The sequence below is a fragment of the Augochlora pura genome, chromosome 7 (genome assembly GCF_028453695.1).
Source record: "Augochlora pura isolate Apur16 chromosome 7, APUR_v2.2.1, whole genome shotgun sequence".
NCBI classification, from domain to species: domain Eukaryota; kingdom Metazoa; phylum Arthropoda; class Insecta; order Hymenoptera; family Halictidae; genus Augochlora; species Augochlora pura.
Window position 1 is genome coordinate 31855105 of NC_135778.1, and position 20320 is coordinate 31875424.

Consider the following 20320-nt stretch of genomic DNA (forward strand, 5'->3'; position numbering starts at 1 on the left):
CTAAAGGGAAATCCTACAAAACATATATCAATTCATCCGCATAAATATGAATATATATATATAAATATGCATATATACACACACATATATAAATATATATATTGTACTATAATTAACAGTAATACAAAATAACATTGTACATGTACATTTTTAAGTCTAGGTAAGTTAGCCGTTTATATCGCGAATCGTCGTTGAAAAATATATTTTTTACGTAAAGACATTTATAGAAACATCGTGGTCCACTTTTATTGCATTCACCATAAAAATATTTGTAGATCAGTCTTAGGTAATTGAAGTAGCTGAAGATGGTACAGGTGTTGTGGTACTTGTATCTATGAAAACTTGTAACAGCTGAGCCATTTCTCTAGTTTCGAGTGCTGCACTAAGTTTTTCGGCAGCATCTTTGCTACTAATTCTGAAATGTTACAGAATGTAGAGTGGTGCAATTTATTAAATGTTTTTACCTCTTTGTAGAATGAAATTTTAAAATCGACTCCGATCTTTTAATATGTGAACATATTAGAGATTAAAGATTTTTGTTTCATAAAGAATGTTCATCAAATAATGTATTCATTATTCATAATACGTTAAAAATTGTGTTCCTAATTTTTTTAATTATAATTTATCGTATAGCTAGGGAAAATAAATGAACAATATTTTATACATGGATTAGAAAAAATATGATACTGATTAGATAAATGAGAGAAATCAAAAAATAAACGGCAAGCAAAATTGAAATGAAAGAGTTTATTAATTGTAACACAGCAGTGAAATATCATTTTGTTTATATAATTACCTGCGAGATCGTTTAGCTCTTTCCCAATCAACGTAAAGGTCAGTAATCACTCCATGCAATCTCCCCAAAATTTCATTATCTTTCGCCATTTGTGATTTAATCTCTGTTTCCTTTTGCAGTAATTCTTGATACTCTAAACTCAGATTTTCTTTTGGATTCTCCTTCAATTCCCATTCCTCAAGCGCATTTAAAATTTTTACCTTTGTCGTCAGGTCATAAGCAAGGTTCAAACGTGGGAGGACCAATTCCAGTACTCTGGATATACTACCTTCTGCAATACCTATAAAAGTATCCTATATTGTACTTTACGTGATTGTGATAAAAGGTTTAATGGCAACAGAATACCATACCGCAAAACACATCTAATTTAATTTTCCTCTTTGTTGCTTCTCTGGTCAGTATGTCTCTCAGTATTATAATGCTCGATATATTCTCCCCCAAAAAGATTGCATTTCCTTTTCTGAAAATTATAAACATGAGAAACTCAGCAAAGTCGTAGTATGGAAGAAATCTTACTTATAAGTGCATTTGAGAGTTGTGCCCACGAAAGATGAGATGTATGTTAAAGTTGCTTCACCATCTTGTAAGTGTGGCCTTTCAGGTACATTGGGTAATGTCAAAGAAAGCCAGGCATGCATCTGGAGCAGATCAGTATACAATTAATAAAAATTAAAATGAAAAATGTATTTATGAAAATACCTCAGCCACTGTAAAGCTTCCAATCAATTTTAATTCATTAAAAGGTCCAGTAGAAGATATTGGACTTTCATCTTCGAATTGTCTTGAGTGAAGTGAAAGGGCGCATATGGGTATTGATATTTTACGACAACACTTTGGCTGTACCTACAATTTAAAATATGTATTCAAGTTCATCCAAGTCAATAGGGCATTGTACACATAATATTGTACCTGTGAAGTTACATAGATTTGCAAGGTACCTGACTGTCCTTCAATAGTTCTTATTCTCATTTCAAGGTGATTAATATTTACCTGTTAATATAATAATTACTATAAAGGTACTCTACAAGTTTGATAAATCAGTGAGTTACTTCTACCATCTTTACTCACTTGACAACGGTAGGTAGCAAGAACAAAATTACCATCCCTTGGATTACAGGCAGAAAGACTCACAACTGCACTATTACTTTCAACATCTAACAATTCTATCGGGGTGTCTGACTGCACCAAAATATTATCAATAGGAGTATCAAGTTCTATGGAAAGCGAATACGATGCATCTTCTTTGTTCAAAACCATTCTAGAAACAATTCATTTAAATTTTATTTCTCTGAAAGATACGTGTATGAATAATGAATATGTTACCTATGATTCACTGATAAAATTAATGGTGCTAGCGGATCAACCGTAAAATTTGCTGCTTCTTTCTCTTCATTAAGTTTGTCTTGTAATTGTTGAATTTCTGCTTTCAATTTTATTATCCCCTCGTTTTGATCAACTTCTAGAAGTCCAGGGGATCTGGTAGTCAAGCCAAATATTCGTCCTGAGTAAGTGGTCACCAGGACTTCTGGACATCCTGCAGCTCCAATTATTCCACCTCCCACCGAACTGATGCTTTCACTGGCATTCTGGAAGATATTATTAACAATGTCTGTTATAATATTGTTACGGCGATTTAGATATGATGTGTATACCTACGTAACGGTACCGAAGGGATGGTAATGACTCCTCATCAGGGAAAGTATACACATCGACAGTACCATCCTGCCTACCAATCAGTATATCCAAACCATCTTGCAATTCGTACGTATCTAATGCAGTGACCTCGGAGCCAGTCACATTTAGTAGCCAAGTAATCCTCAATGTTTTATTACCCTGAAGAATGAGTAATCCCACTCTACCATCCATTGTTCCAAGTAGAACTTTATCTTTGGATTCAAGCTCACCTTCTCTGTAAAACCATAAGAATCACTGTTAAAAAATGAATTAAAATAAGTTGTACAACATAAGGTACCTGTATAGAGATAACACTGTGGGTATGCTTGGTAGTCTAAGAACTGCTGGAATCTTTGTGCCATGAAGGACACGTACCTGAAAGACATTGAATTCATTGAGATCAATTTAGATGATTTATTTTTAGTAATTTGATTACCTACTGCGCAATCTCCGCAAGCAAGAAGAGCATAAACTGTTGCACCATCAGTTTGTAGAAGAAGCACATCATACAAGGTTTCACCTGCTAGGTAAGAATCAGCATCCTTGCAATCATGGTATCTGTGATAAAGATCTCTGGCACATGCAGCGAGATCGGGTCCAAGCACGTACCTATGAGAGTATATCAAATTTATAAAATGCATCTGTTACAATCTTTGTAATAAGATGTGAAGCACTAACATTGCTGAAATAGGATCTATAAGATTTGTATCAAAATCTAAAAACAGCTTTCCTTTTTTTGTATATCCTTTCACCGTATTTTCATGGGCAATATAAATCTTATCATGTCCTGTGCCTCCCAGGACCAGTTTGTTGATCTTTGGTCCTGGCAAGGATTTAAACGCCACCTGCAGCTCTCCTTTCTTTATGCCTACAATGAAAGTTTCATTTATGAAACAATTGTGAAGACTCAGTCAGATAAATACAACAAGAAATTTACTATATATATGTAACACTCCATCATGATCACCGACAGCAAACTTTTGAGTCTGCCTATTGTCTGATAGAGGGAAGATTTTCGTCGTGCCTCTGGATGTGACACCCACAGCTGCATAGTCAACTCTAGACAGTGGCAGAGTCATGTTGAGAATCAAACTTGGGTGTCAATATAAATCATCAAATTTTTAAAAAATCAAATTAAAACTGGAGAAATACTATATATCATTGTCTTATCTAACAATTAATAGAATTCCACACTCTTCGTTTTGTTTCAGTAATACTGGAGTACAACATTTTCGGTGCACATGCGCGACGATCAATTTTACCATAGTAACACTGGCACAACAAACTACATATTTTTCATATGTAGACTAATTTTTGGATTAATATACATTGTTTCAATTGAAAATGTCTATAATTTGAAAGAATAGTAAGCATTGCTTTAGACATTGCAGAAATTAGACTTTCTTGAATCCAATTATGTTGTACATATATGTACATATATTTAACAATGTTTTAATTCAAATGAATTATTATATAATCTTTCTATACAATGCATTACAATTATTGGTTGAGTTAGGGTTGGTAGTGTCAGTGTACTATTAAACTTATTTTTTTTCTGTAGATTATGTCAAGACTAATAGTTCTAAGAATTGATTATTCAGTGTGTAATACTTGCAAAGTATGTATCCTAACTATGAAAATAATTTCTGATGCACAATAAGAATTTTTATCTGGTTTGATAGCATAACAAGAAATAGAGTAAAAAAAAGAAATATTAAATTATACATATTTTTATTATAAAAAATAATACAATGAATTCTCCCTTCTTCATCATCTCCTTGGCTATATTATTAAGATCTCTGACATAACAGAGATGTAGTATGCTTGTTTATTTTCTATGGTTTTTTAGAACAAAATCATTGCAAGAAACTGAACTGCAAGGGGTTAGTACTGGTCTTCTATTAGCGCTGATTAAATTAAATATAACTACTACAAAAATTAGTTCTTAACTGACATCTTGTGTTTTAGAAAGAAGTACACTTTGATTTGAACAACTTTTTATTTTGCTCCTTCTATGTATACGTGTCCATTGGACACAACTAACTGAGGAATAGAAAATATGGGCTAAGGGATTGCTCTTATTACTTGTATCTAGTACTGGCAGGAAATTAAAGGAATACGTCTACGGTTAAACCACTTGATCCTGCAGAAGGATGCTACCACAATGTTTCCAAATGCGACTCACAATTAACCGTTCGATCCCTTCATACTTTTGGAAGAACAAGGAGTTTGTTAACGAGAACGTTTTCAACATTCTTCATGCAACCGAAGGGAACTCTAACTCATTTTCTCAAATTTTTTAAATGGATATATGGTTTATGCGAACTCTGATCGTTTACGAAAATGATTTAAACCTTATTATCCTCTTAATAAATTAATTTTACTTAACTATTTTTCTAAATTCAAATATTTTCTTCAGGAAATAATTTTTTCTGAAAATTAAATACTTCAGTGTCGTACTACTAACATTATTCATTCAAAGTCATCGTCCTCTTCAAGTCCAAGAAGAATTAGTAAAGTAACATCAACCTCTGAATGCCCAAATACCTAATCAGGATCAATCGCAACTGTAGCGACATCGAAAAGAAGATAATACATTGGAATCTCATTTATCCAAACGATTCGGCTAATTAGTGGTATGCAACGAGACGGCGAGAATCCCGAGACAAACTTTTATTAAGGGATGACATACACCTAGATAAGCAAAAGTAATTCATTTATCTTCAAAGAGACTTTTCTAAAAATTCTATTGAAAACTTCATAAAGATAAGCACAATCTGTTTAGCTGAATATCTTCAAAATTAGAAGACTGCAAATCTGTTATTTTGGACACATCTAGTATTTGTCACAGAATCTTTAAAATTTTCTTATTAGTAAAAAATGAACGATTCCTCTGGACCAAAATCGTATTTTTCCACTTGAAAATTCGTTTGTCTTAAAAATCAATGCCAGATACTTGCATTTATTTAATTCAAACGACTATTTTGTTTTATTTTTTAATGTTTCTGCTAGACGAATTCTGTTAGATATTCATCATCTTTTGAAATTTGTCTCAATGAAATCTTCTGAGTTTACAGTTGAAACTATGTACTTTTAATTTTCGATAATAATGTCTCGATAAAATATACTTTTATGTAAAGAGAAAAAGATCTCGAGCGTCTCAGGACGAGTTAACAAATAATCTTCGATTCTTTCTAGTTTCTAGGTGTATGGGGTCCCGCAACGTGATACGATTTAGCAACCATAGGCTCGACGAGGTGTTTAATATCCCGCGAAGGTGCCGGTCGGCCGAGGAACGTCAAAACGGGGGTTCCCGTCGTAAGAAACCTGCGCGCTGAACCCGTGTTTCCAGTCAGCTGTGTACCGAACGATCTGCATTCTTCCATCCGGAAGTTGGACTCTGTACTCTCCACGAACAATGTCCCCATCGCTGATGGCGTTGTGAGAGTAGTCGTTACCAAACGCGTCCTCTTTCACCGCGTAATTAAAGTCGAACGGCATGCCTGGCTCATGATGGTGGTGATCATGCTATGACAAATTATTATACTTCATTCATTTGAGCTGTGGTTCTTGAAACGTTATTTATAAGATAAGTTTGATACTCACACCACCAGGAGTAGGGCCAGTCGGTGTCCCATAATCAGGGAATTCCGGAGTGGGTCTTGGACCCGGGGGTGGGTACCCTGTACCAGGGGTTGGTCTCGTTGACGGGAACTTCGTGGTCGGTTTAGGACTATTAAAAGGTCTGGTTGGATAAGGCGTCGTCGTAGAAAACGGTCGTCTCGTGGTGGTCGGTTTTGGGAACGGTATCCCAGGCGTGTCGTAATTGTATCCTTTTGTTGGCTCGGGTGGTAGATATGTGTTGCGCCTGGTCCCCGGTGGTAGGTCGCAGATCACGTGGACCACCGCCATGCAGAATATTGTGATCTGTAAATAAAATAAACTCCAATTCAATGATTACTGTAAAACAGACAAAAGTAGGACACACTGTGACAATGGTGGTAAAAGGAATCTTGACTGATCATTTAACTAGTTTTAAGTATGGACACATTGTTAGCATTCACTGATGTAAATAGCATGTTGTAAACCACAGTATAGTAATTTTTCTATACATCGACATCAACTGTACATATATGGGGTGAGTCAGAGAAAATGTTAGTATTTAATACATTTATCCCCAGGTGACATATGTAAACCCGGGGGAACATGATTTGAAATAAATCTATAGTATTTAATACATTTTCAAAAATATATTATATATTAATAATTCTTATGATCGTAGGCCGCTATTTATACAGTATATGTATAGAGACATAGCGATCTACCTATAAATAAAATTTTGTTAACAATAAAACTTAGAAAAGAAACCGCGGCAAGAAAAATGTTGAATATAATATTTATGGTAAAATTGTTTGAAGTTAATGAACAAATTAATTACCTCAAAAGTAAATAATTATTAATGTCAATATTGAATGAGTTTTTAAAATGTGAATTAATAATACTTCCATGTAACACTGCGTACTATGATAATTCTATTTCATGCTATCTCAACAGAATATTTTAAAAATTAGCCGAAGCTCGGCGCAACTGACGCGACTGTGGCACCATCTATGGTGGTATATTTCTAAACCTTGCTTATCATGCTTTATTAATACCAGGGGAGTTAAAGTCGCCCGAAAAGTTGGCTCAAAGATGTCTCTGTTTGTTCTTATTGGACATTATGCCCATCCTTGTATTATAAACCCATAGATGGCGTCACTAATGCGAAATATAATGTAATTCAGTGATTAATTCTTACCGAAGTTTACATTGTATCTTAAGGGCAGAGCGGCAAGTTGCTATTACTTGTGACAATTACAATACAAATATTACTGTAAAGTATTGATATTGCAGTTAATATTAATTTGTTTTTCAAATTAACTTTTATTATATGACATTCTAATTTTATAAACTCCGCATGTTATTAAAAGTTTGTAATAATAAGAAAGTAACTTGTAACGCTTTAATATTAATAATTATCAATAATATTAATATCTTCCTGTTGCTATAAATTGGAATTGAATTAAGATTTCTGTTTATGTAAATTTAAAAATTTTAAATTAAAATTTTGCGAGTATCAAGCACAAGTGTAATTTCCTGTTATTCCAATTTATTATAGTTTCCTTAGAATTTGCTGATAGTGAAATTCAAAGTGCAATTAATATATGCTATGTTTTAATTTATTCAAAATTAATTACAATTCTATGAATAAAATTCATAATTAACTTAAAATACAATATGAGGCGCGTATTAATCACATGCTCAATTTACTGTTGCTCTAATTGAAAGTTTCCCTAAACTTTTCTATTAACGAAATTAAAAATTGAATGAACATATTACTATAATTTAAAATTAATTCAGAAATAAAAAATTCAAAATTCAAAAGATTCAAAATTTGTTTGAAAATGCAATACAAAGTTAGTACAGTTTTAGTCAGTTAGTTGCATTTTTTATTCTCTGCGATTGCAATTTCAGATTTAATTGGAATTTCACTTCTGTGCCCGCCATTATGGTAAACAGATAGTGTTGCGTTTAGGTGAAAATGATACTGTGAATCGATCGAACAGGGACAAATTTAGTACGCATGTTCGCATGCACAACCGTCAACGAGAGGACAAGACAGAAATGAGGCGGAAGGTGTGTAATTAAATCGTTGGGAAACTATTGTAAATAAGCGTCGAATGCTCAGAGCGAAAAAACTCCACGCAATTAATCATCGCGTTGACTAATTAACCACAATGATAGTCCGTTGCAACAGCTTTTTAATGTAATGATTCATTTTCCTTTCTTCTTCAATGTTATCGAATACAATTTTTCAACAGTAATGAAATTTATATGCATTAACGTAGTGAAACTGCAAAATTACTTTTATAATACCATATACTTATTGGAATTTGCTCGCAGAGTTTCGCTAACAATATAAAATTTAATATAAAATAAATCATTGCCGTACAAATTTTCTGCTGCATGTTTTTATTTCAAAGCTTTATCGCCACGACGCAATTTAAATCGTTTAATCAAAGTACAAGTAAATATCGTACGTACGCTGTACATTTAAAGTATTGTAAATAATCGTGTGTCTGCACGGACATGTTCTTAATATTTATTTTCAAACAAAAAACAACATACCAATGATTCATATTAGTCAACACGTGTCAATAATGTGTTATAGCAAATTTTGAAGTTATTACATTGTATTCAATACGATTTTCACTTTAATAAGCACAAAACGACGGAATCTATGTAAAAATTTCTCCCTAGGGTGAGCTTTATATTTTTATTGCAATCAGAAAATCAAGAATCAAAAGTAATAATTATTTGAAAGTCTGGTGATAAAATAATGATGTCTAAACGCGCTGTCTCGCGAAACGTAACACCGGAAAAGCTAATTACGTCAAGAATGACGTACCAACAGATTATGCATTCCCATGGCGTACTTTTAATGAAGATGTGCCTGTGCGAATTCAAATGCATACCAATTCTTTCCTGGATTTCCACACGCACGGACAGAATCAAGTATATGCGGCGACTAACTAAAACGGAGAAAGCGTAGTTAGAACTCGTTAGAATACCGAAGGAAATGGGGATAATCATATGTGGAGTTTCGGGGCGACACTATTTCCACTGGTAAGAAGCCAAAACGTCATTTAACTAACAAAATTAATTATCTTCATCAAAGTGCATATTAAAATAAATGATTGGCACGTTGCGATAAAATAACATTGAAAAGATCATAGATCTTGGTTTATAAAAATCGAATTTTTATTTATTAACTTGTAAATGTTAAAATAAATTATATATGGAAATGTATTGGACTCGTAATGACATAATAAAATGTATTAAATTAGGAATGATGGGATAAATGATTAAATTAAGAACGATACGCTAGCGAGTACATTACAGTACATTAAATTAAGAACAAAATGTTAAATTACGCATTAGGACACATATGTCAAGTGAGACTCATATATTAAATTATATATTAGAATGTATTCAATTGAAAATGATACGTCAGACAATTATTAGAGTATATTACATTAATAATAGGTTACGATAAATACTCTAGATTAAAATTAAACTATATAACTAGAATAAAAATGATTAGTTACATATTAGATTTCATGAAATTAAAAATAATACGTGAAATTGCAGATTAGAATTAATATATGTTAGCTATAGAATACGTTAACTTAAGAATTATATATTAGGTATTCCATTAAAATATTAGGAGCACAAATTAGTTCGGTCCGTTTTCAAAAGATAGCTCTAACTGTTATGACTGTTTCATAGTAACAACTGATGTCAATTGTTTCTGAGAGATTAGATATCTGCCAATAACATTCAGTTTATATTGCTTTGAGTTTTATTTAATACACCTGTTTTTTACTCCGTTGAATATGTCAAGTTTTGTGTTAACTAAGCAGCATTTCTTTAATTGGAAGAAAAGTGCAGCTGAAGCACATGGAACGCTTGTTGAAGTCTATGGTGACAATGCTCCAACTGATAAATCATGTAGGGAATGGTTTCGACGCCTTAAGAATGGTGATTTTAGCGTTAAAGACAAGCCTCGCTCTGGGCAGCCAAAAAATTTGAAGACAAACAATTGGAGGCATTACTCCATACTTGTGAAAAATTATTTGGAAACGCTCAAATGGGATATTTTACCGCATCCGCCGTACTCGCCGGACATTGCTCCTTCTGATTACTGGCTGTTCCGACAGACGCAGCACGATTTGGCAGGTCACAGATTCACTTCTTGCGCAGAAATCGAAAATTGGCTTATAACTTGGATCGCCTCAAAAGATGAGATATTTTTTTGAGATGGAATTCGAAAATTGCCTGAGAGGTGGAGAAAAGTAGTAAACAGCGATGGACAATACTTTGATTAATCTGTTAATTCATTTTGTTCTCGAAATAAATGCATTTTCCACCACAAAAAAACGGACCGAACTAATTTGTACTCCCAATATATTAAACGAAGGCTCATATGTTAAATAATATATTAAATAAAGTTTGCTGTGTTCAATTGCAAATTGGAATATATCGAATCGAAATTGCATTTGAAATAATATAGTAAAATAATATTAAGGAAAGAATGTGATATTATATGTTAAAATATATTCAATTAAGAATAATATATTGAATAACAGATATTAAGCTATAATAAAGTAAGAATGATATATCAGGTGCGACACTAAAATATACATATACTGCTGTGTTAATAGTACACATTAGAATGTATCAAATTAAGGATGATATATTAAAAAATATATTAATTTGTCAAATCTTTTGTTTGGGATAAGCGGAATGGTGCTGGGAACTATAGAGGGTGTCTCGCGTGTCTCTTAGTGTAATCTCATAATGAAGGACGTTACATGATCCCCTTTATGCAACATGACCATAAAGTCCGAAGGAAAGCTCGCAGGATTTACGGCCGACAATCGTGTCAACACAGCAGGACGAGCAGTTTTCTCGTGGTCGCGTCTTGAAGGACCCCCGAAGCGTACAATATATCTGTGAGCGACGTTTTTATCGTCATCGTCCGCGAAGCGCGGGGCCATTACGGCCGCAAAAGGACGTTAAATTGTGATAACGAGAACGTTAGAGGGACCGCTTATGAATTCGTAATTAATCGTTATTACCCTCTTCCCGGGACGGTCTTTTCTTCCAGGCTTTTTTTTTTTGCCGCGTGGAATCGCGGCGATATATTGCATCTCCGCGAGCGACGCGACTCGCATGGAAACTGCAGTCCTTGGTCCTACAATCTAAAAGTACTTGCATCACTTTTGCTGTGGCAATGAACGTTGAACAATAACCGCAGGAACAATGGGGATTTTTCTACAGTTAGTAAATTTAAATGAGCGACGAGCGGGCTGCTTAACATTCTGAGATCCCCGATTATTTCGCAAGCGTGCAGGTTTCTTTTTCTCCTCGCGGTGGCCGCGAAAATCGTCAAATTCCTGGACGATATGGACGTTCACGATTCTGCGGGAATCGTTCACGTAATCGTTGAGGAAAAATTGGTAAATTAAGCTGAATAGATTTAAGTAAAAATAATTATTTTGCTAAGTACGAATGTTGTTAGAATATTATCTTATATATTAGGCTATTATCTTCAATACAATCTATTGCAATACATTAGTTTATACATGACTTTTAATTTAATGTATTTTATTGTATTATCCAATATATACATATTTTTTCATTTAATATGTCTTAATATACGATTTACTATATTGTTTACCATATTGTTTCTTATATTTAGAAATTAATATATTTTAATATATTATGTGGTACATACATAATTTTTAATTTAAACTTTTCTAATGTATTGTTTATCATATGTTCTACTATCATTGTCGAGTTGATATACAACTCGATACATGTATAATTTGTGTATGTTCTAATATGCTGATTCCTAAATGTATTGTTTGCTACACTTATTTCAACTTCATCTATATTTATGTATTATATCAATTATCATTTTTAATTTAATATATTCCCTCATATTACTTAATACACAATTCTTAATTAAATATTTTCTGGTATAATGTTTGTCACACTATTTTTAATTTATGTTTCCATATGTTATATAATGTAATATATCATTTCTAATTTAATGTATCTAATACATTATTTAGAACATTATTTATAATACATTAGTTGACATATAATTTCTAATATATTACGTTTTAATAGATTGTTTAATGTCATTGTTGAATGAATATGTCACGCATAAATTGGTAAAATTTCGTAAAGCATAAACGAAGAGGCTGACACATTAAATTTTCTAATTAATTCTTGGTTCGTTAGACTCGCGGACGGAAAGGCGTCGACTCGCAGGAAAACCGTGAACTTTACTATCAAAGCATGAACCGCGGAGATTCCTGTGTCATTCCCGGGAAATACACTGTAACTTCGAGCCGTCTAATTATTATAATTAATTATAGCCTCCCAACCGGTGTGCCTCGTGACGCATAAATCTCGGTTCACGCGTCCGGTGGGGAGAGGTGTCAACAAATTATCGCGAGTATTCCCTCCGTATACTACGATTAATCAGTAAAGGCATGAATCACACCGATAGTAATTGATTTATCGGTCAGCGCGCGTTTCTCAGTCCTCTTTGGCGATTATGTCTCTACTCGGGCGTTAAATACCTATTTGATGGGGATTTTTTATTTTCGACATAAGTGAAACAATTTTTTTAGGAATTGTATTCTATTCTTGTACTATTCCGGATATCATCGTTTATTGAACAATAAAAAGTGTAACAACAATTAAAAGTTGATTACATTAGTGTGAAATATTTAAATGGAATTTTTAAATATATGGACGATATTTATGAAAATTTATAGATATTAACAGTAGACAGTTTACTATTAATTATTGTTATCGTTATGTTGTTAAATTAGTTGTTTATATTTTTTTAACACGATCGAACGTTTAGGAGCATGCAGAAGATTGAACGTTTTTATGCAAACTTTCGTTATTTTTACTTAGAACTTTTATTAACAAATTGTCCAAGAAAAATCTGATACGTACTTGTTGTTATCGAGGGACGTCACAGGTTATTTTTTCAAAATTTCAAATTAACTATCTTTCCAGTAGAAAATAAAAAGAATGTTGAGCGAATAAAGGGGATGAAAATGAGAAAGCATGACAATTATACTATATAATGACATTCAAAAATTCTGAAGAAACGTTGACACTTTCTAGACAGTAAAATACATGTTAGATAACTTTCTCAGATTTTTCAATAAAAACGAATTCAGTAAAAAATAGAAAACATCAAACAACTCGAGGGGATGGAAGTCCGTACATGAAGTATCTACAAGTCGAAACCATGAGCTCTCTTCTGCATAAACGGATCCAAAAATTTTGAAAACAATGCAGACGCTTTCTACATACCGAGACACGTACTAGTTAATTTTCCCAAATTTTACGATTAACAATCGCGGCAGTGAAAAATAGAAAACCACCCCGTAAGAAAGCAGAGATCACTAACCTGAAGGTAAAACATGTTCGCAGTCCAGCCAGAGTCTCAGAAACGAAACTCGCGCACCGTTTTTTTTCTCGGTAAGTGCACTGCGTGAAACAGAGAATCAGAAATTCGTTGGGTTTTGAAACCGGAAGAGTGAGGGGGGGAAGATCGAGGATTCGCGATTTCGCACGTGAGGGTTCCGGGAGAGAATTTCGTTCGATAGATCACCGTGGACCGGTTGAAAGATCTACGGTGTTCTTTACGACACAGAGGGTTGAATAGACCTCGACGACATTTCACGGCTAACCACACCCTGGCTCCGGCGCGATTGTTCATCGAATTGCATGCATGCACACCACTCCCAGCTGGGAATCACGGAACTCCGCTCGTTCCCTGAATCCTCGACGGTGTGCACATCTTCTGCGACTCGCTCGACTGACCGTTCACTCCGCAACGATCCGTGCCACCGATTTTCATAATGCTCGAGTTCGAGTTTACATAAGCGGGCAGATGATCCGTGCCGATGAGCCGATTAAACCGCCCCGTTACGACGGCAATCATTATTTCGGCTAAGTATAGCGGTCTCGATAGTCGAGGAGATCGTCGAGCTGGAATTTACGGGCTTGTAATGCTGGAGTTGTTACAACCGGTAGACAAGCCATTCGCTTGTGATTTAGCAGCGATTATGCTTCTATTTTCTGAGTGAAAACGCGAGAATCAATTTCCATTTTTATAGCGCTTTAAACGTCGGAGTTGTTTTCGGTAATTCGGCGGCTACTTTTTTTAATGCAATTATAATCTAACCTATGTGCTTGACAATGTGTTTTCCTGTAATTGCTTATTATTAGACTGCGGATCTTTATGCGAATTTATGACTTTCCAACACGGCCGTGAGGAATATGAATAAAATAGATACGAATTGTTTCTTCTAATAATTTTGCTAAGTCGAAAACGATATTATTAAATTTTTTATACATTTACACGATTTTATATTTCAGCTACATATTTTTGCTGTAAATGCTTAAAATTTACAGTCTTGTATTATGGTTTAATATAATAAGGTTTAATATACATTAATAATGTGTTCCATGAAGTAGTTTTTAAAGGAATTTTACTAATGGAATTGTAACTTTTGATTAAGAGGTCTAGTTGACAAAACTCTCCATATGCAAGCACTTCATACTAGCACGGAGCTATAGCATATCTTTTTTTATTAAGCAACTTGTGGAAACAAATTCGTTCCAGCTAAGATTGCCAGAAGGATATTTGAAGCTGTCTCGTCAAGATAGTTAACAAATAAAAAAATTCTACACAGCCACTAAAATTGTGCAAACATCTAAAAACGATTCAAAAAAATTCAGAAAAATTTGTTTATGCTTAAATTTTCCGCAAAAATTTTGTCAACGTACTTAAAGAATATTTCCATCAACTAATTGTACTGTAAAAAAAATTTGAAATAGTTTCAATTCGATGATCATTGCAAGCCAGACTAAAAGACTATTCTTACAAGTTTTGTAGGAACTTTTAATAAAGCCTTGGACAAAACTTTCCAAGGAAGTACTACCAGCTAATTCGTCAAAAAATATAAAAAAATTTAAATAGTCATTACAAAATAAAATAATTCGGAAAAGATCGAATAAAGGACTTTGCCCACAGAAAGATTATCTAAAATTAAACCTGCAAATCTACATTTACACCAATCTCTGTAACAAGTAAAAAAGATACACTGTCCAGTTTAATTAATTCCAACTACCGTAGGGATTAACATCTAATTAAAATCCATGAAATCTCCAGTCACAAAAGAGTACCATCGCCCTCCACAACAAAAATCACTTGATCAAGAAGAAATAGTGAAGAGTAAAGAAAGACTGATATCGGTCGCACAGAGAACGAGTACAGCACCGCGAGTTAGCACCAGGGGTTGGTTGGCCAGTATTGGTCGCCTAAGTCCCGTAGTACGGGGTTCTGCCGGCGGTTATGGGGGTCGTAGCTTACGTCGAATGCACGGATAACGGGGTCGGATTGGGGGCACGTGTCCCGTCGGTTACAAATATCGTTACACTCCGGCACGGCTGTGAATAAAGTCGGTACGTAACTGCTCGGCATGCTGGCAGGTTGGGTTTATATAGCGTGGCTCTAATAAGATGATACCTGAACGCGTTGGGACCGGGGGCCCCTCTGTACGGAAAAGGAGGGAGGTTGGATGATGCGCGTTGCCTTGTTTCGCATTACCTTGCCTCACCTTGCCTTAGAACCTTGCTTGGACCGACCTACACGTGGCCAGTACTATCTCTTGCCCATGGGGTCGGGCCCATTTGCGCAGGGACTTGTCGTTCCATTATTACGAATTTTTAATCAGGATTCTATTTTCCTAGATTTTGAATTTATTTTTGCCACCGTGTGTTGATACCGCGAATTTCCCTTTCATTGCTGCGATATTTTCCTTAAATGTACATCTTCAATGGGCCCATTATTTAGTCGCATCTTTATTTCATTGCTGGGTCCATTGCTAGGTCGATAGAATCGAATTTTTGTTACATGTTAATTTTCAATGAGAACTCCATTTATCCATTCGTTTTTTGGATCATACGTTTGCGTTGGGACTTGTCCTTTCATTGCAACTATTCAAAGTTTGGCCAAAGTAGTGGGCCCACTGTCTATCTATATTTTGAATTTATTGTTGAACTCATTCGTTCAATATAATGAAATTTTGTATTTCAAATCCTGCATTTATATTGGGACTTGGTCTTTCTAGTAAAAATCAATTCGAATTCGGTGCATATAGATCGTGGTATTCAATATAGTTTCAACATATAGTATAAGAATAAGAATAAATTATTTTGATATTTCGAACAGATTCATGGTCCAAATTACATAAATTATTTTATATAAACCTAAATCAAATATACTGCGTGGATCAAAGAATCATTTTTTTTTAAAGATTCTTTGCACCCTTAAAATTCCTTTTGTATATTAATACTGTATTCATGTCTGACAAATAATGTTTCACGCTATAAAAATTATATGTATCAAAGTTTTCACATTCTTCAAGCTATTTGCCCTAAAACTAATCTTTTCTTCTCTTTGCAAGAATGATTACCCCCCCCCCCCCCCCCCCAAAAAAAATTCCCACAGTTTATTGTAACTTCGAAGCTACTGTTCTTCTTTCCCTAGGTAGAAAAGTGATAGATTAGCTCGAAAATGAGATTCTATTGTCACATTAAATGACGTCATCCTACGCCGATGGCTGTCAGCCGCATCTTGCTGGAAGACGTACACTTAGTTTTACGTCATCGGCTGCGAATGTGTTAATCAAGTAAGTAGACGAAGCGCATTAAGATCGGAGATCGATTCAGAAAATGAGTGGGAAGTCGGTGATAGTAATTGAACAGTATTATAGAGGCGACGTGACGGTCGCATGGAAAGTCAATCGTATTGAATATGAAAGTATTGTGAGCGTAAGTCATTGCAAGGATCTAGTCGCATCGACGAAGCTCGCGTTAAACGAAACCCATTAATCCAGAAATGTTTGAATTATTTCGGAGGTTAACGAAGTTCGCTCGAATTCTTTTGTTAGTGAAATACCAGCGAAACTCGAAGATGCTCCGTTTTTTAAGTACTGCTTTATTGGAGTGTACGTTACGTTTTCGGGGTGATGTCGAAAGGTGCGATTGCGAAACATAAAGTGACGAGATCTTTATGAAAGGAGAGTAGAACATCCGACCGCGGTATGGCATAAGGTTATGGAGAACAAAAGGCAATTGTTATTAAATCAGAATAATATACATATTTTAATTATTTATCACCGTTAGATCGTAGCACGAGATTCTTCCGAGCTCCACGATAATTAAAACACTGTATTTGCTCACTTAGTTTCGAAATTACGATAATAATTACTCTTTTGTACTGCTTATGCGGTGAACCCTAGATTCGTTCGTTTTGCCGTGGGATCATTTTCACAGCTTCCAGAACAGTGTGAGATGATCTTTCCGAAACATTATCTTCATTTACCTTATTTTAATATTGTTCGTCTTATGGTAGGAGTGACATTTTCATTCGTATTTCTTTGCATTGTATATTCATCGTACCTACATAAGTAGTAAACAATTTACTAATTATTTTCATTGCGTTGTTACAAGTCCTTTTTAGTTGACAAATAATTTAACAGTTATCATCGTTACTTATTTACAGGCTATTTTTAGTTAGCAATTGCCATCATTGCTTTTTTTTATGATACCCTTATAGTTTGTAAAACATTCAGCAATTATCATTATTGCTTATTTACAAAGTACCTTGTGGTTAGTAAATTATTATTTATTTGTTCTACCTTTACAATTAATAAACAACTTACTGATCACCGCTTATTTATAATACCTTCATACATAGTATACAATTTAACAGTTATTATTATTGTTAATTTGCAAGCTCTGTTTAGTTGGCAAATAATTTAATGATTACTATCATCAGTCATTTTTTATTTATAATATTTGAATAATTAGTAAGCAATTTGACAATTATTTTTTAACAATTTGGTTACTAATACTATTAAACAGTATATGTATATACAATTCATAAGGTATAAAACTGTTTGGTCTAGGTTTCCACGAATCCTCTACCGGAAATATCGAATTTTATTGAAAAATTTGAACACCATCAGCTGTTGATCGATCCCGCAGGAAGCTGGATGATCCAGCGATTAATAAGGTAGAAAGGCAATCGCCGAAAGGAGTCACGAGACTAAACGCGTCAACGATCCATTGGATCCCGAGCGACGGCTCGAGAACACCTATGAAATATCAAATTCTTTCTGATACGATGCACGATAATCGATGGAATGACTTCTTCATGCTGCACCTTCGAGGCTAGAAGTCAGCGCTACGGCTCGAAAGATCATTTGGATCGCATTGATCCGGATTATAGGCCTTCCCACGATGCAACCGAAAGCAACAAAGCCGATTTGTCATGTTCTTGCCATAACCATCTCTCTCAGCTTAAAACGATTTTTCTACGGATCAATGGATCGAAATTATCTTTTAAGAGGAATTGCCACAATTTGTTCCAGCCGCAGTTGCATACACAAGTCTCGTTGGATGCAGGCGCGATTTCTATTCCTGGTTTCCCTCGATCGCTCCTTATGGGAATATCGCATAGTTGCAGCATTAATGTTCGTGTTGGTCTCCCTCTCTTTCTCTCTCTCCCTTTCTCTCTCTCTCTCTCTCTCTCTCTCTCTCTCTCTCCTTATATGATTTCTTTTTCGCCTTTTTTTCTACGAGAATCATTTCCGAGTGTCTGATGAAGTTTTCGAATTCGATTTACCGGCATGAGAAACCGTTGGCGAATTGTTAATTGCATACACACATCCTTTAACAGATGCGCTTCTCGATTATGGGAATAACTGAAATGGCATACTGCAGAGATGATTCTCAGCTGTAATTAAAAATGTTCGGGACGTTGAGGGACGACCACGGGAAGCAGGAATGCCGCAACGTGATTTTTTTAGACACTCCCTTCCCTCCAGCAATTATTACTTTCCAAGCGTTTATTAATCTTTCTGATATCAAAATTCTCATTCATTTACATTTCGGTGTAATCTGTTTTTTAAATGGTTCCATGTTTTATGAATTATTTCAACGGCGATCACGGGTTTTTAAAACGCTCGTTACTGCTCGGACTCTAACTATAGCCGCGTAACCCTATAACAGTTTCTGTTCTCCGTAAGGTACACATCACGCACGTCTTCGATTATTTCGGGATATTTTTGCACAATCATGCAACTGCATTCCTGGCATTATTATTTGTTCACTATTTCGTTATATATTAAAAGAATAATAATTTAAAATTACTTCTTATATGTAACAGTTGTACATTTATACAATAATTTAAAGGAAGGGATAATAATTTAAAATTACTTTCTAAGTGTAACCATTAAACTGTAGATCTTTATGCGAAATGGAAAATATCTCAATCAATTATAAGAAACAAGTATTTGCTGGATATGTTTCTTCAATAATTTGAACAAGTTAAAAATAGTACACTGATAGTTTTCTATTATTTAAATTTGTTTGTTGTTTTAAATCGCTTGTACCCATTTTTATTATAAACGCGTATACATTAGCCAACTAGCAATGGTTATACGATAATTATGAAAAAAGAACATACAGAACAACAACTTAAATAATGTGTCTCAGTGTGTACTCTTGTATATGTTAAAATATAAAAATAATTTAATCCAAGCTATGAAAATTATTTACAATTACTAAATACAATGACATATTCATTTTTATATCTTAAAAATCAAAAATAATTACTAGATTGTAAGGAGAAGGCTCTGTAGCGAAACTTGTTTACAATTCAGTTTTCCAGCAGAAATGTAGGAGAAATTTTTAGAAAGGACAATTGCCAAGGTGCTAGTCGTAGATAGTTAAGGCAAGATTATAGTCTACCAAAAGTGTCACTAACTCACAGTGTACCGTAATCAGGGTTAACAACTGGTGAAAAAGGGAGGAATCGGGTTGACCTGGTATTTTTGCAAACGAACAGGCGCATCCTAGACGTGCATGCTGAGCGCACAGGTAAATACAGAGGTACAAGCAAGCGGAGAAAGGCACGCGCGGGTACGCACGCTCGGAATTGCTTGCCGAGCAATAATCCGCCTTCAGCCCAGCCTTACGTGCAACCAGCGAGAACCGAGCAAGACCAGGTCAGGGCAGAGCACTTGGATCGTTATTTCAACCCTTTCACGGCCGAGGAGATGCCTCGTGTCTGCATTTATAGGCGAACGGTCGGCGATAGGCGACGTCGAACTCGAACGATGTTCGATCCAGAACATT

General features: G+C 34.6%; 2 protein-coding genes across 3 annotated transcripts; both read right to left on the minus strand.

Moving 5' to 3' along the window:
- Window positions 1-67: 67 nt before the first annotated feature.
- Window positions 68-3706, minus strand: LOC144473867 (BBSome complex member BBS7). 2 transcript variants are annotated; one of them, XM_078188197.1, is made up of 13 exons: window positions 3408-3706; window positions 3149-3338; window positions 2911-3079; window positions 2769-2845; window positions 2453-2705; window positions 2120-2382; window positions 1865-2054; window positions 1706-1786; window positions 1496-1639; window positions 1313-1434; window positions 1147-1256; window positions 797-1076; window positions 68-415 (listed from the first exon to the last, which is right to left on the minus strand). In XM_078188197.1, exons 1-13 carry the CDS (start codon window positions 3547-3549, stop codon window positions 283-285), a joined length of 2154 nt encoding a protein of 717 aa, XP_078044323.1. In that variant the 5' UTR covers window positions 3550-3706; the 3' UTR covers window positions 68-282. The 2 variants fall into 2 exon arrangements, with proteins under 2 accessions (XP_078044323.1, XP_078044324.1); XM_078188198.1 differs by having other exon boundaries at window positions 68-633.
- A 1977-nt stretch (window positions 3707-5683) lies between these two features.
- Window positions 5684-8649, minus strand: LOC144471991 (uncharacterized). The gene is made up of 3 exons (XM_078184619.1): window positions 8639-8649; window positions 6077-6413; window positions 5684-5998 (listed from the first exon to the last, which is right to left on the minus strand). The coding sequence occupies exons 1-3, from the start codon at window positions 8647-8649 to the stop codon at window positions 5732-5734; spliced, it is 615 nt and encodes a 204-aa protein (XP_078040745.1). The 3' UTR covers window positions 5684-5731.
- Window positions 8650-20320: the final 11671 nt, after the last annotated feature.